Here is a 16,437-nt window from a genome sequence, read left to right as displayed (position 1 = left end):
ACGGCAAAGACACCCACACCCCTTGCCCTGACGTCATCGCGCACCGCTTCGCACGACAGCAGAGTGACGCGCACGAATGACGTCACCAGGCACGTCGGAAACGACGCGTGACGTCACCGCGTACGCTTGCCGTGATGTCAACACGCCGAGCCACGCCCACTTGCCACGTCTTGCGCGGTGACGTCACCGCTCCCCCCCTCTCCCGCGCCCACAACGCGCGGCTCCCATTGGTCCTCCCCGCGGGGTCACGCGACCTCGACGCTAACGCGGAAGTCGATCGGCGGCGTCTGACGTCATCGTCCGGGTCGCGTCACCTCCATTCATTGGAGGTGGCGCGCGGAATCTTTCCGCGGGTTTGTATCGCGTCACGATCCACGGAATCGATTCCCCGTCCGCTGGGGTTTCCACGTTGAGTGTTCTCATCAGCGAGGTTCGGGCTGCCGCGCCATCACAAACTCAACGCAGCTTTTTTTTTCAACTCAAATTCATCTCACGAGGTAGAAGGCGCACTGAGCTGTGCAGATTAGTTTTTCCTTTAACCCAAAAGCGGCCTGACCACAATCGATGACCCAACAACGTTGGGGCTCATCGTCGCAATGCGCAGATTCATAGCGGCGGCCAAACGCTCTGAGCGCGAGTTGATGTTGATGGTGACTCCAAACGTGGAGGGGGAACCCGGAGGGGCCGCGCAGCGTCCACGCGGAGAGAGACGCGCAAACTCCAAATCTACAGCAGCAGCAGCAGCAGGCGTCAGGGTCGGGATGGAGCCCACGACCTCCTGTACACCAGGCGAGGTAGTCAACATCTCATAGCCACCGTGATGATGATGAGAGAGACACGCAAATCTACAGCAGCAGCAGGCATTGTCAGGGTCTGGATTGAACCCACGACCTCCTGTAGACCAGGCGAGGTAGTCAACATCTCATAGCCACCGTGATGATGATGAGACACGCAAACGTCACATGCAGCAGCAGCAGGCATTATCAGGGTCGTGATGGAACCCACGACCTCCTGTATACCAGGCGAGGTAATCAACATCTCATAGCCACCGTGATGATGAGAGAGACACGCAAACTCCAAATCCACAGCAGCAGCAGGCATTGTCAGGGTCGGGATGGAGCCCACGACCTCCTGTATACCAGGCGAGGTAGTCAACATCTCAGCCACCAAAGTAAACAACAACAAACAACGACAACAACAAACGCGGCGTTGAGTTGCGTCGCGAACACAATGTCCCAGTGTGTGTCGAGCTCTCCGCTGTTTCGTGGCGAGAGATCTTTGGGGTTGAGATGTGTGTTGGGGGTTTGCCGCGTTCCTGCGCCGATTGCTGATGGGACTCCGCTGATCCCGTGAAATAAAGAGCTTCATGGCTCATCGGATTCCTCCTGCAGTCGGAACAAAGATGCTGATGGCGGGACGCAAGACCGCAGTTCTGTTTATGTGACAGCCTCACGAATTGGCTGCCGCGTGGTTTGTCACGTCAACAGAACGTGGACAATTTGTTACTAGTACAGCACTAGTATGTAGTGTAGTGTATAGTGTAGTGTATAATGTTGTGTAGTGTATAGTGTAGTGTTTAGTGTAGTATACTAGTACAGCACTAGTATGTAGTGTAGTGTATAGTAGTGTATAATGTAGTGCAGGGGCGGTTTCTTCATTAGGGCGATTGGGCGACGCACCACCAATGTCATTCAACCACAGAGTCACGCTAGCCGTCACTGTGCCTCTGGATATAGTCCAATCAGCGTCATGTCACGTTCTGTGGAGTACCGCCTCTTTTTGGGCGATTTCACTCCGGCTGAGAATCGCCCCGAGTGGCCCCATAGACTTACATTCAAAGATGTTTATTTTCGACCGGGGGGCGCTGCAATGCATTCTCTATGGCTTCCGGGAGGGCTCGAACGTGCTTACGTCATCATACGTGCTTACGTCATCAAACGTAAGCACGTTTCATCCAACAATATAATTTGTCGCCACCGAGTGGAATCTTTAATAAAAGAAACTTGAGTGGATTGTATTAATAGTGAGTATAGAAACAAACAAGATGTATTGTAAGAGTCACTTTATTTTTCATTAATATTAAAGAAGTGAAGTTGCCTTTACATGCTTAAGCTGTTAATTTATCCATTGCATGGGTGGACCTTATCCTTATCAATCATCCAGACATTTGCCCCCCCTGAGAGATTTTGCAGGAGCCGCCACTGATGTAGTGTATATCTTCTTGGTTCTTTCGGTAAAGTCACGTAGAAGGGAAGTAATAAAATAATAAAATAAAACATAATAAAATAATTTTATAATGTTTTATTTTTATTCTTTTATACGTGACTTTACCGAAACGTGACTTTACCGAAAGAACCAAGAAGATGAATCGCTGCAGTCACGAAAGCTTGAAATCGAAATGTAGTGTATAGTGTAGTATAGTGTGTAGTGTATACAGTAGTGTAGTGTATAGTGTAGTGTATAGTTTAGTGTATAGTCTAGTGTATAGTGTAGTGTATAGTTTAGTGTATAGTGTAGTGTATAGTGTAGTATACTAGTACAGCACCACACCGGTGTGTTAGAGAGCCAAGCCACAACATTTACAATCTAAGTCCGACGTTTCGCCAGTAATCACAACCACCTTCACCAGGCGACAGCCAGAGTAGCGAAAAAACCCAGATTTGCATTCGCCCGTATCGATTCAGGAATCGTTCCGCTTTGTAATCGTTGAATCGATCGGGTGTGCGTGTGAGCGGGGAGTGGGGTTCTTAACGAACCCATCAGCACCATCGCCGCTGCCGCGTCAACTCAAACAAGAGCCCCTCCTCACGACCCTCCACCTCATCTCACGCTCACCGCCGGCCCGTCAGCATCGTCATCATCATCTTGCTGCTGCTGCTGCTGCGGTGGTGGTTGTTGTTGTAAGGGAAGTCTACGAGCAGAGTGAAGTGAACCATGGCGCTTGTTCCCGAGGTGGTGTTCGTGCTGGGAGGACCCGGAGCTGGGAAAGGGACCCAGTGTGAGAAGATCGTCGAGGTGAGGATGAGGTGGTGGAGGTGGAGGGGGTGGTGGTGGAGGTGAGGGAGGGTGGAGGGGGTGGGTGATGTGGATAAGGATAGAGTGGGGTGGTGGAGGTGGTGGTGGTGGAGGTGAGGGAGCGGTGGAGGTGGTGGTGGTGGAGGTGAGGGAGGGTGGAGGTGGATAAGGATAAAGTGCGGTGGTGGAGGTGGTGGTGGTGGTGAGGGAGCGGTGGAGGTGGTGGTGGATGAGGTGGATAAGGATAGAGTGGGATGGTGGTGGTGAGGGAGCGGTGGAGGTGAGGAGGAGGCGGTGGAGGAGGTGGATGATGGATGAGGTGGAGGTGGATAGAGTGGGGTGGTGGAGGTGAGGAGGTGGGAGGGCGGTGGAGGTGGGAGAGTGGTGAAGGTGAGGTAGCGGTGGTGGAGGTGGAGGTGGGAGAGCGGTGGTGGAGGTGGTGGAGGTGGTGGTGAAGGTGAGGTAGCGGTGGTGGAGGTGGTGGAGGTGAGGGAGCGGTGGTAGTGAAGGTGGTGGAGGTGGGAGAGCGGTGGAGGTGGGAGAGTGGTGGAGGTGGTGGAGGTGGTGGAGGTGGGAGCGAGGAGGGGGTGAGAGTCTGGTGCAGGCTGTGTGTGTGTGTGTGACACGTGGTGTGTGTGTGTGACACGTGGGGTGTGTGTGTGACACGTGGTGTGTGACAGTGGTGTGTGTGTGTGTGACAGTGGTGTGTGTGTGTGACACGTGGTGTGTGTGACAGTGGTGTGTGTGTGTGTGACAGTGGTGTGTGTGTGTGACAGTGGTGTGTGTTTGACACGTGGCGTGGTGTGTGTGTGACAGTGGTGTGTGTGTGTGACAGTGGTGTGTGTGTGACAGTGGTATGTGTGTGTGTGACAGGGTGTGTGTGTGTGACAGGGTGTGTGGGTGTGTGTGACACGTGGTGTGTGTGTGACAGGGTGTGTGTGTGTGTGACAGTGGTGTGTGTGTGTGACGGTGGTGTGTGTGTGACACGTGGTGTGTGTGTGTGTGACATGTGGTGTGTGTGTGTGTGACATGTGGTGTGTGTGTGTGTGACACGTGGTGTGTGTGTGTGTGTGACACGTGGTGTGTGTGTGACAAGGGTGTGTGTGTGACAGTGGTGTGTGTGTGACACGTGGTGTGTTGGTGTGACAGTGGTGTGTGTGTGTGAGACAGGGTGTGATGTTGTGTGTGTGACACGTGGTGTGTGTTGTGTGTGACAGTGGTGTGTGTGTGTGACAGTGTGTGTGTGACACGTGGTGTGTGTGTGTGACAGTGTTGTGTGTGTGTGTCACACGTGGTGTGTGTGTGTGTGACAGTGATGTGTGTGTGCGTGTGTTGTGTGTGTGTGACACGTGGCGTGTGTGTGACAGTGGTGTGGTCTTGATGACTCACACACACAGATCCCCGTTGTACGCCCTGAGACTTGTGGTGGGGCAGGAGCTGTTAGAGGAGCGAGTGGCGAGCATCTGTGAAGGTCGCCACGGCGCACGAGGTTGGGTGGGTGACCGGCACCACGCCCGGCCGCCTTTGTCTCCCCCGGTGTCGATGGTTTCCCCTCGTCGCCCCGGGGTAGACTCCCTTGAGGCTGAGTCCAATCTAGGGGGTTCAAACAATCGTCACCGGTGTTGGCCGTGAGCGGGAATCGAACTCGGGTCGCCGGGTTAGTAGGGCAGCGCGCTAACCGCTGCACCACCGCTCCCCTCGCACCCACCGTCACGAAACACCCACAGTCTGGCACGTGTGCCCACCCTCTCGCACCCACGCACGCATTCACACATCACACACACATGCACTCCCACGGACACCTTTACAATCCCTTGCACACCCACACATCACACACCCACACATCACACATCCATGCACTTCCACGGACCACACATCACACACACATGCACTCCCACGGACCACACATCACACACACATGCACTCCCACGGGCACCTTGACCATCCCCACTGTCCTGACTGCCAGGGAAGGGACATTCAGAGACGGTGATGCCTTTATTTACTGTAATCCCAACTTTAATATATCTTTCGGTTGTTTGTTTCTGTTATCTAGGCTGAAACTATCACGCTACAATTTGAAAATCCGGTTTTAATTACATACGGGCCAAAGGCTGACTTAATCGTTTACAAAAATGCTAAATATTTTCTGAAATGTGACGATTGGGACATTCTTCCCTGCATTGCTGATGGCTTACCGCAAACACATCCCGCAAACTGCGGCCTCTCTAATAAACAAACTATATAAAACTACATCCTAGAAGAACTCCTCTTGCCCACCACTCTTGCAACAGCGCGTTAAACCGCTCGACGCAGGGAGTTTTGCGGTTCGAGCACAGCGGCCGCCCTGGTTAATACCGCGGTGCGGATCGACCGTAAAGCACCGATGAATCGGCCGCGATAACACTCGAAAGCTCCGCACCGCTAGATTCATTGCCAGGCAGTCTCCCCCCCCCCCCCAATCCGCGTACTAACCAGGCTGAACCCCCGCTTAGCTCGCCGCGAGCCGGCGCTATTGGGCAAGGTTCCACGTGAATTTGTCGTGGGCGTTGGCTGTGCGAGTCGGGAGGTTATTTGCAGGGAGCGAGAGTCGGGGTGCGCCGTGGCTGCAGGCAAGGGCGGTGTGCGTGCGTGCGTGTCTTGTGTGTGTGTGGATGGATGGATACGACTTCAAAGTGACCAGACGGGTTCGAACTCTTGCGTCCTGTGCAAGTGAACCGCACAGAAACAGGAATGGACACGCTGTGTGGGATGCCATCAAAGGTTCGGATTTTTCGGTCGGTGTTATAGGGTCGGTGTTATAGGGTCGGTGTTATAGGGTCGGTGTTGGGGTCAGAGTCGGTGTTAGTGTCAGGATCGGTGCTAAGGTCAGGATGAGTGTTAGTGCCACAGTTTGGGTGGTTCTGGACTTCATTTGGCAAAATGCCAGCCCTGAGAATTAAAGACTCATTCGATTACCACGACATTTACACTGTGGCTATGCGCGCGTGTGTGTGTGCAAGTGGGTGTTGTGCCGTGTGCGTCTGCATGTCTGTTCTGCCGTGTGTCTGTGTGCGCCCGGTGTGTTTCCACGTCTCTCTCCGTGCGCTGTGAACGTGCGTGCGTCTAAGTGCGCACGTGAAAGTGTTCCGCAGGCCTCTGCACCGCGTGACGCGTCCCCTGTACGTCTGACTAAGTGGCGCGTGCTTTGCTCTGCGCTGTTGAACCCTTGGCAGACCTTTGGCTACACACACCTGTCTGCGGGCGACTTGCTGCGGGCAGAGAGGTCGCGGAAGGGCTCCGAGTTCGGCACCCTCATCGAGAAGTGCATTCGGGAGGGCAGCATCGTGCCGGTGGAGATCACGCTCGCCCTGCTCAAGAAAGTACGGCGCACGTCCCTCGCAGCCGTCCACCCGCTTCCCCGCGGCCCCACGAACCTGTGTCCTCATGTCCCTGCATCCCTGTGTTCCTGCGTACCCACGTATCTATGTACCCATGTACCTGCATCCCTGTGTCTCTGCGTACCCACGTACCTGTGTACCCATGTACCTGCATCCCCACTTCCCCGTGTCCTCACGTACCCAAGGCCTCGCGTCCCCACGTACCCGCGGACCCGTGTCCCTGTGTAGTGTACCCGTGCCCCCCCACGGCCTTCGATGGCCTTCGATGGCCTCAGAGTGGCCTCATTGCCGTGGGTGCTGGCTCCGTGTGTCTCCGATAAGGCCATGATGAACAAACATTTGAGAGAGACACCCATACAGGCCCAGGGCTCGAACCCGTACTCTTCCAAGCGCTGGCTTTGGTTTCGCTGACACGGCCAACTTTGTTGAGCTATCATTCATGGCAGCCAGATTGCTTCTGAAAAACACATTGTCCTGCGGAGGGAGCTGGTAGGAACGTTGGGTTGCTCGGTCAATGGCCAGGGTCAACGGCGGCGTGGTGTATTCCGAAAATATGGCCGACTGTGAGGGCGGACACAAGCCGGCGTGAGTAGGTTAAACGTTGAGTTTTATAAGGGCACCACGGGGTGACCAGCCCCTCCCCACCCAGCCCCACCCCACCCAGCCCCACCCTCCCCACGCAGCCCCTCCCCACGCAGCCCCTCCCCACCCTCCCCACCCAGCCCCTCCCCACCCTCCCCACCCAGCCCCTCCCCACCCTCCCCACCCAGCCCCTCCTTCCCCACCCAGCCACTTTTTTCAAATTTTCTTGCTGTGGATTTTGACACCTGATGATAATTGCTTGTGTTGCAATCGAAACGTCGTGATCATTTTATTGTTTGGTATTTGTATTATTTAATTCTTTCCCTTCTACGTGACTTTACCGAAAGAATCAAGAATATTGCGATTCTGGTAAACCTCCTGAGACCCAGCCTCAACGATGAAACCCAACCCTTTCCCTCCTCCCTTCTCCTCCCCCCTCCCCTCCTCCCCCAGGCGATGGAGGAGACGATGGCGAAGGATCCGAGCAAGAGCCTGTTCCTCGTCGACGGTTTCCCGCGCAACAAGGACAACCTGGAGGGCTGGCAGCGTCACATGGAGGGCAAGGCCAACGTCAAGTTTGTGCTCTTCTTCGACTGCAGCAACGAGGTGAGGCTCTTCGGCTGGAGGAGGAATCCGATGAGCCGTGAAGCTCTTTACTCACAGATGGTCCAAGTAGGGGCGCAGGGGTCAGGGCGTTGCAAACAACGACACAACAACAACAGATGCACGATACGAGTGCAAAGCATAGGGAGGGGAAACAGATCACTTAAACAATACGTTTACACAAATGCAACTCAACTACTACTGTGGTATCTTGCCAGGGAAATCCCACTGAGCTATTAGCTGATTCTTCAGAAAGTTCAGTGTGAACTTGACCCCCCCGCTCCCTCCCACCCCCCCCCACCTCCCTCCCACCCCCTCCCACCCCCTCCCACCCCCCCACCTCCTTCCCACCCTCCTACCCCCCACCTCCCTCCTACCCCCCACCTCCCTCCTACCCCCCACCTCCCACCTCCCTCCCACCCCCACCCACCTCCCTCCCACCCCCACCCACCTCCCATCCACCTCCCGCCCGCCCGCCCACCCACCCCCGCCCACTTTTTCCCTCCCTCCCACCCTCGCCCACCTCCCTCCCACCCCCGCCCACCTCCCACCCACCAACTGCCACCTCCCACCCACCCCCCCCACCTCCCTCCCACCCTCCACCCCCCTCCCACCCCCCCCACCTCCCTCCCACCCCCCCCACCTCCCTCCCACCCGCGCCCACCTCCCTCCCTCTTCCTCCAACCCGGCCTCCAGATTGGCCGAGGCTCCCGCTGGAATCGGCGGCGATGATGATGATGATGAAGTCGTGCGTTGATTGCGGAGCCCACCGGGGACCACATTCCTCATCATCTTCTTTATGCGTCTGTCACGTTCCATGCACTGCTGGATGACCCCCGACCCCCGCCCCCCGGCCGTCCGCTCTCTCACACTCAGGTCTGCATCGATCGCTGCCTGGAGCGGGGGAAGAGCAGTGGACGCTCGGACGACAACAGAGAGAGCCTCACCAAGCGGTGAGAAGTCGCCCCCTTGCGGCTCACCCACTCTAAACTCACCCTCAACTCACCCTCCACTCACCCTCAACCCATCTGTGGTTGGGTCCACCAACCCGCTCCCCCTCCTCCTCCATCCCCGTCTCGGCAGGATCGAGACTTACCTGACGTCCACCAAACCCATCATCGACAGCTACGGCGTGGAGGGGAAGGTCCGCCGCGTCGATGCGGCCGGCACCGTGGCCGAGGTGAGGGCTCCTCCACCCGGCGAGGGGGCGGACGTCGATAAGACTCGGGGCTCGCTCGCAGCGACTCGCTCACAAAGCACGGTCGCTGCGATCGTTGTGCGAGTCTGTGGAGGGTCTCTGCGTGGGTATATCGGTGTCTGTGTGAATCTACGGGTTTGTGTGCGGGTCTGTGGGTCTGTGTGAATCTACGGGTTTGTGTGTGAGTCTGTGGGTCTCTGTGTGTATCTATGGGTTTTCGTGTGAGTCTGTGGGTCTGTGTGTGTATCTATGAGTTTCTGTGTGAGTCTGTGGGTGTGTGTATGCATCTATGGGTTTATGTGTGAGTCTGTGGGTCTGTGTGTGAATCTGAGTTTCTGTGCGAGTCTGTAGGTGTCTGTGTGTATCTATGGGTTTCAGTGTGAGTCTGTGGGTCTGTGTGTGTATCTGTGGGTTTGTGTGTGAGTCTGTAGGTCTCTGTGTGTATCTATGGGTTTTCAGTGTGAGTCTGTAGGTCTCTGTGTGTATCTATTGGTTTTCAGTGTGAGTCTGTAGGTCTCTGTGTGTATCTATGGGTTTCAGTGTGAGTCTGTGGGTCTCTGTGTGTATCTATGGGTTTATGTGCGAGTTTGTGGGTCTCTGTGTGTATCTATGGGTTTTCAGTGTGAGTCTGTGGGTCTGTGTGTGAATCTATGGGTTTCTGTGCGAGTCTGTGGGTCTCTGTGTGTATCTGAGTTTATGTGTGAGTCTGTAAGGTCTCTGTGTGAATCTATGAGTTTGTGTGAGTCTGTAGTTGTCTGTGTCGATCTATGGGTTACTGTCGAACCCTCGACCTCCTGTATACCCGGCGAGGTAGTTATCGCGTGGTAAGCATTCGTAACAAGCGGCGTTGTCAAGGTGTTCACTCTCAATCATTGACGAGCGTACCCATGGCCTTTGACCCTCTGTCCTCTGTCTGCAGGTGTTTGCCGAAGTCAAGAAAGTGTTCGGGAAGAAGTGAGACTGCCCCAGTGCCACTCGGAGCGTGCAGAGTCCAAGGCAGTTGTGAAACTCGGCTTGTTTAATTTCTTCACTTTTCTCTCTCTCTCCTCTCCCCTGGGTCGTCGTCGCTTTCTCGCAAAATGGGATGCTACGAACGGTGAATGACGGTGGTGGTGATGGTGATAATCATGCGATCATTTTTTTAATTCAGGGAAGTAACATTCTGAAGAAGTGTGCGTGAGTGAGTGTGCGCGTGCGTGCGTGGTGGCGTTGGCTGTGACGGTCGCTTGAACTTGTTTGCTTGGGAACATCGTCGCGATCGTCAACATCATCAATATATTTATCACGGTTAGCTAGGTACGGTGCGAATGAAGTTCTACGTACATACACGATCAACGTCACCCTCAACAAAGACAACACCACCAACATCCTTAACATCGTCGTCAACATCATCGTCGTCAACATCATCGTCGTCAACATCGAAACGTCAGTCGTCGCGACACCGTAGAAAGCGCTGTGCCCAGCGCTCGCGTTTCTACACCGGCGCTGCCCGACATCACGACCTCACGCACCTGCAGCTCGGCACAGAAACCCCCCCCCCCCACACACCTCCTTCGCTCCAAACACCGCCTTAGGATCCCGAAAGAGCCGAGCTTTCAGCCGCAACGGGCACGTCCACAACAACTCGCTGGGGCGCGGCAGATAAAGCGGCCGCGTCCGCGGATCGTGTCGTGCGATCGATCCCGAGAAGGCGGCCTGGGTCACGTGACAGGTGGCTGGGTCAGGTGACGGGTGGCTGGGTCACGTGACGGGTGGCCGGGTCACGTGACAGGTGGCTGGGTCACGTGACGGGTGGCTTGGCCGCGGGGCCCCGGGGCTTGGCGTCTGTATGTTTAGCCGCGTGCTCCGAACGTAGTCATCGTTATGTTTCGTTCCGCGTCAAGGACTCGCAATGCGATGGAAAAATAAAAATAGAAATCACGGAATTAACAAATTGGGTGTTAACCCCAGCGGGGCCCGGGGTGGCTCCGACGGCCACAGACGCTGAGAGGCTGAGGGGCTGAGAGGCTGGGTTCCAACCCGGGTCTCAGCCACCCACCCTTAGTGATTGCACCACAGCTGATGGTCTCACCTGTGACTGACACAGAGACCCATAGACTCACATAGAGATCCATAGACTCGCATAGAGATCCATAGACTCACATAGAGACCCGCAGACTCACAGAGAGACCCACAGCCTCACACAGAGACCCAGAGACTCGCATAGAGATTCATAGACTCACACAGAGACTCATAGACTCGCACATAGAGACCCATAGACTCGCATAGAGACTCATAGACTTATATAGAGACCCGTAGACCTGCATAGAGATTAAAGCCGATCACCAATGACTGCACAATTACATTTTTAGTTTTTTTTTTATTGTTGCTTAATTTGGCCAAATTGCAGCTCGGAGAATGACAAATATCAGCTTTGACTGCCATGCAACGCTACTCATCATATCAGGGCACGGTGGTGGGTACTGCCCCTTCGTGTGTGTGTGTGTGTCAAGAGCTATCACTTGAAAGGAACTGCAGAAGGCGTTCCGCAGTTTTGAGAGTGAGCCATGAGCTGCACTCCCAGAGTTTCCGTCTCGCGGTCGATGCAAAGACGATGACGACGACGCCGCATCGTAACACGCCGTTGTAAGAAGACATTCCCCCCCCCCCCCCCCGGAGCCTTTGACGCAACACCCTCTTTCAGATCCGCTCGCTCTGCTGGCCCCGCGAGGCACACACACACACGTGTGTGTCTGTTGAACTTCTTTCACCCATGTGACTCGGGGGCCAAGCAGGGCCAGGCGAGGGGGGGGGGGCGGCATCCAGCGAGTTGGAGGGGCAATTAAATACCGCCCGCGTGTGTTGTGTGTGTGCACTCCATGAACCCGGCGGCCCGAGTTCGATTCCCGCTCATGGCCAACGCCGCCAGTGATCATTATCTGAACTGGTCCTGGGCCTCCCCTAGATCGACTCGGCTGCAAATGTGTGTAAAATCATCGCCACTCGGGAGACGAAGGTGGTCGGGCGTGGTGCTGGCCACCCTCCCCCTTCGCGTGCCGCTGCGGGCTTCACAGGTGTTACTCGCCCCAACAGTCGGTTAAGGCTACACGGGGGGGGATCTTTGTCTTCTTTGTGTGAATGTGCCGGGGCTGGCTTGGCACGGCACCGGCACGGCTCGGGTGCGCCAGTGGAAAGAGAGGTGTCGGTGGACGGTTCGAATCGCAGGGGGTTTACCCAAGCCCTCGGGCGGTGACGTCCGCTTTCCCAGCGTGCGTGCGTCGCTCGCTCTGCGCGTGGCGTCCGTGGTTCTTCTCGTGTTTATATTTTGTAGCGTTTTTGTTGGGTGGCCTTCGTGTCCCACCTTCGACAACTCTTCTTTGGCTCGCGGTTTTTAGTTTAGTTTTTTTTTCCTGCCGGTGGTCACGTACGGATCTCCTTGATTTGTTTCGTCGCGGCGATTTGAAATCGCTCCTGCGTCTTGTTCTTCTTTCTCAGTCCCCGTCGTCAGATCGTGTCGTTTCCTCGCAACGTATTTGGTGCAAATAAAGGTGGCGGTGACGGTGGTCGCGGTGAGACGATGTCGCTGGTGTTGGCACGATGCGGTTGAGCGGAGTGCGCGCTCCTTCGGCGGAGGAGGAACGGCAAAACGACACCGACTCTCAACTCGTGACGCCCTCTCGTCGCGGTGAGAAGACCTCGACATTGACATCTCGCTCTTGAACGTCAATCTCTTGAAGGTCTCGCTGATGAATATCGAACTCAACGCTTAGCTCCTGCACATCCAATGGTGGAGCCAGGATTTTCAGGTAGAGGGGGGGGACAGCCCCTCCAGCAATGAGAAATGATAGAGGAGTTGTTAGCAAGTGACGACTTGTCCCTTGGTTTTCATTCGACGCGTGTGCGGCGATGGCGCGGCCATCGATTGAGGGTGGAATTGGAACGGCGTCGTGTGATCGGCATCGCGCTCGCTGCAGCTGCTGACGCCTCCAGGGAAGTCGTGGGCTGGACACGCAACTGCGCACAATTCTGTGAGTCACTTATAGCCGCTTTGCCCTTACTTATTGACAATTATGGACTCAGACTATTGTCCTATCATCTCATCGAGTCCCTGGCACGTAGTAATATGCTACAGTGGCAGTGGGGGTCGCAAAATGCTGATTTATTACTAATAAACCCCAATGATCCGATCGAAATTAGGGATTTCGATCGGATCATTGGGGGGGGGGGGCACGTTCCACCCCCCTCCGCCAGCGTGCAGCACATCTAGCATCATGAACGCCTACCCCCTGAACGTCTTTCGCATGAACGCCTACCCCCTGAACGTCTTTCGCATGAACGCCTACATCCTGAACGTCTTGCGCATGAACGCCTACATCCTGAACGACCGGGCGGCAGAGTGAAGCCCTCAGTCTCAGAGGTCACGAGTTTCAAATCCCTTTTTGGGCGTAGACTCGGCCCCCACCATCATCCCTCCGGGGGGTCGATAAACCGAGCACCACTTTGTTGTTGTGAAGTCTACAGGCGGTTGTTCCTTACGGTGGGGACTCGCTCCCGTCCATAGGAATGTGGATTTTCCACCACAATGAGCAGCAGGAAACTGGTGTGTTGGGGGGGTGTTTTATATTCCGGAGAAGACGGTGGCCTGCGACTACTTGGGAGCGCGGGCGACGTCAACTCCCTGTGAACGTGCGAATAGCGCAGCCGGGCGGGAGTTCACGGCGTTCGTCAGTCGCTGTCAACGTCGCTCTTCATCAAGTCCACGTGCTTGTACTCGTGGGTCACGGCCGGCTGCCTGAAGGTTCCGTCTAACTGGGCTGGAGCGGCGCAGGATCTTATTGCCTGTCGTCCGTCCAAGGACGATAGCACTGACGAACTTGATCAGGTTGTTGATGAGATCGCCATCGACCAAGACGACTGGGCGAGGAGGTTATGGTTCTTTCGGTAAAGTCACGTAGAATGGAAATAATAAAATAATAAAAATAAAACATAATCAAATAATTCTCACGACGTTTCGGCCACAACGCAAGCAGCCGTCCTCAGGTGAAGACCAGGTCTGTCGGGGAGACAGCATCTGAATGAAACAGCACCGTGCTTGGAGCGTATATTTAATCTGGGTTGGAAGGGGGGGGGGGGAAGGGCGCCTTGACAAAATAATTTGCGTATCAAGAGGAATTTAGCATATTTATGGGAAATGCAGGTATGTGATTAGTACTACTTATGCCCGTGCATTATGCAGGATTAGCAGCATCAAAGGGAGGGGATATGGGAAATGCAGGTATGTGATTAGTAGTACTTTTACCTTACCTTGCCGAGGCCTACCCACCCCACCCACCCAGCCCCTCCCCACCCTCCCCTCCCCACCCAGCCCCTCCCCACCCTCCCCAGCCAGCCCCTCCCCACCCTCCCCTCCCCACCCTATCCCTCCCCACCCTCCCCACCCAGCCCTTCCCTGCACGACGGACGGACACAATAATCCCCTGTGGGTTGGTGTGACCAGGAGGTTCCTACCAGTATGACATTTTTGTATGGCTCAGACGTATGCCAAGGAGGAGTTTGGCAAAGGAAACGAAGCAATTCCTAACGAGTGACACGTGGGGCCGCTGTAGCTGCACGTTATCAATCACCGTGGTGGGGAAAGTCCGGGCCGCGAAATCATTTGTGTCTGGCCCTGCCAAGGCAACCGGGGGCGGTACTCGAAATTCAAGAAATCTCGGAGCAAACCTGGAAAAGCAGCGAACATCATCACGCCTCGCCAAAGAGAAGCAGTTCCAGCCGTCGCATTAGGGGCGAGTTCATTACACGTTTGAGCAGATTTCACGGGCTAATTTTTAAGTTGATAATTTTGTATGGCCCTCGCTGTTTGGAGGGATGAGGGAATGGTTTGTTGGTGTGTACCAGAGCAAGATTTGTGTGACTCTATCCGGAATCAGAATCTTAATTTATCCTGGAGAAATCTGGTGAGATATGAAGCTATTTCACCCCCTCCCACAGATGTTCCGTATTCAATCAGTCAAAGTGTATTGGTCGCATACACAGTGAAGCTGAACATTGCAATAGAATGTCTAACGAATACACAGCAACAATTAAAGACAACAAAATCACGAAACATACGAACGAATCCAAATGACAACCAAGTAACGTTTTAACAACAATCCAAATAACAATCTGTGCATATTTGCATGGGATGTATGAACACACGCATATATATACTGTGAATGATCTGTGCAGCAATCGATATGAGAGTGAGCTTTGTCGAGTACACGGTATGTAAATACGCAGTGTATCGAAACAATGTTCACATTGTGTCCAAAGTGCAAAGTCTCGATATTCATAAGACAGCAGCATGGACTGTGTGTGTGTGAGTGAGGGTGTGTGTGTAGCAATGTGTGTGTAGCAGTGTTTGTGTGTTTGTGAGTGATGGTGTGTGTGTCCGGCAGGCAAGGCTGCGTTGGCTGGGCCATGTAGCCCGCATGCCCAGCCACCGCATGCCGAAACAGCTTTTGTTCGGCCGGATCGAGGGGGCTAGACGGGCGCGGCACGGGCTAGAGAAGAGATGGAGTGATATGGTACAGGAGGACGTGGAGCTGAGTGGACTTGTCGATGACCGGTACCAGCGGTGTCAAGATCGGCCTCAGTGGAGGAGGCTCGTGAAGGACGCTACTGGGCAGTTGGAGGCAGTCGCCCTCCAACAACAACGGAGGGCGGAGGAGCGACGCTCACAACAACGAGCGGAGCGCCGGGTGGCTAAAACACAGCAAGTTGGTACAGTAGGGGGCACAGGTGGTGAATCAGCCAGTCATCTCGGTCATCTCGGTCAGTCGACCCGTGGCTCCTGCTGGGTCTGCCCCGTGACCTCCTGCCGGCGGGCGTTCGACACTTCACGTGGCCTCAAGGTGCACCTAGCCTGGCACAAGCGTCGTGGTGACGTCACCGCCACTTAGTGGCGAATGGCGGTCGTTGTTGTTATTGTTTTAAAATAATAGTGATTTAAAATAATAGTCAGATTAATCGTCACTGTGGTGTTGGCCGTGAGCGGGAATCGAACTCGGGTCGCCGGGTTCGTAGCGTTGCGCGCTCCCCCCCCACATCCCCCCCCCACATCCCCCCCCCCCACATCCCCCCCACATCCCCCCCCACATCCTCCCCACCCCCTTCCACCCCTCCACCCCCCCCACATCCCCCCCCACATCCCCCCACCCCTCCCCCCACACATCCCCCCCAATCCCCCACCCCCTCCACCCCCCTCCACACATTCCCTCCCCCCCCACATCCCCCCAACCCCCTCCACCACCCCCCTCCTCTTCTCCCCACCCCCTCTCACCCTCCTCCCCCCACCCCTCCCCCTCCTGCCCCCACCCCTCCTCCACGCAAAGTGTATTGGTTGGCCATGTTTGTTTGTTGTAGTACAGAGTTAGACTGATGGCCTTAATCTAAGTTGTCTTGTGGTTGTTGTTGTTGTTTGACTTGCATCCCACTGGGATGTTTGCACACAGCGTTGGTGTGCGGTGATTTTCTGCAATATTTTGCCGTCTTTTCTTGGATTTTCTGTTTGCACTTAGTCACATATTCACTTCAAGATGTTTTATTTTTGTTTGTTGCGGTTGCACCCGATTCAAGAGCCGAATGGCTCACAGGGAAATACCTAATCACTGAACTTGAACGCGCCTCTCCTCCTCCCACCCC

At 55.1% G+C, this 16,437-nt stretch overlaps 1 protein-coding gene across 2 annotated transcripts; it reads left to right on the top strand.

Annotated features, from left to right (window-relative positions):
* The first annotated feature begins 528 nt into the window (after positions 1 to 528).
* Positions 529 to 12,317, top strand: CMPK1 (cytidine/uridine monophosphate kinase 1). Of its 2 annotated transcripts, XM_061577445.1 has the most exons (7): positions 529 to 794; positions 2,953 to 3,015; positions 6,228 to 6,374; positions 7,428 to 7,580; positions 8,454 to 8,530; positions 8,661 to 8,757; positions 9,695 to 12,317. In XM_061577445.1, the coding sequence occupies exons 1-7, from the start codon at positions 597 to 599 to the stop codon at positions 9,731 to 9,733; spliced, it is 774 nt and encodes a 257-aa protein (XP_061433429.1). In that variant the 5' UTR covers positions 529 to 596; the 3' UTR covers positions 9,734 to 12,317. The 2 variants fall into 2 exon arrangements, with proteins under 2 accessions (XP_061433429.1, XP_061433430.1); XM_061577446.1 differs by lacking the exon at positions 529 to 794 and having other exon boundaries at positions 2,721 to 3,015.
* The last annotated feature ends 4,120 nt before the right edge of the window (positions 12,318 to 16,437 follow it).

Source organism: Lethenteron reissneri, chromosome 64 (assembly GCF_015708825.2).
Source record: "Lethenteron reissneri isolate LAM-NWPU_2019-01 chromosome 64, ASM1570882v1, whole genome shotgun sequence".
Taxonomy (NCBI): domain Eukaryota; kingdom Metazoa; phylum Chordata; class Hyperoartia; order Petromyzontiformes; family Petromyzontidae; genus Lethenteron; species Lethenteron reissneri.
The sequence above is the reverse complement of the archived record's forward strand: the minus strand, read 5'-3'. Positions and strand labels throughout refer to the sequence as shown.

Coding starts and splice junctions, on each gene's coding strand:
- CMPK1 (XM_061577445.1), top strand. CDS start 597: ATGCGCAGATTCATAGCGGCGGCCAAACGCTCTGAGCGCGAGTTGATG. Junction 795..2,952: donor CCTCCTGTACACCAGGCGAG/GTAGTCAACATC, acceptor CTTGTTCCCGAG/GTGGTGTTCGTGCTGGGAGG. Junction 7,581..8,453: donor TCTTCGACTGCAGCAACGAG/GTGAGGCTCTTC, acceptor TCTCACACTCAG/GTCTGCATCGATCGCTGCCT.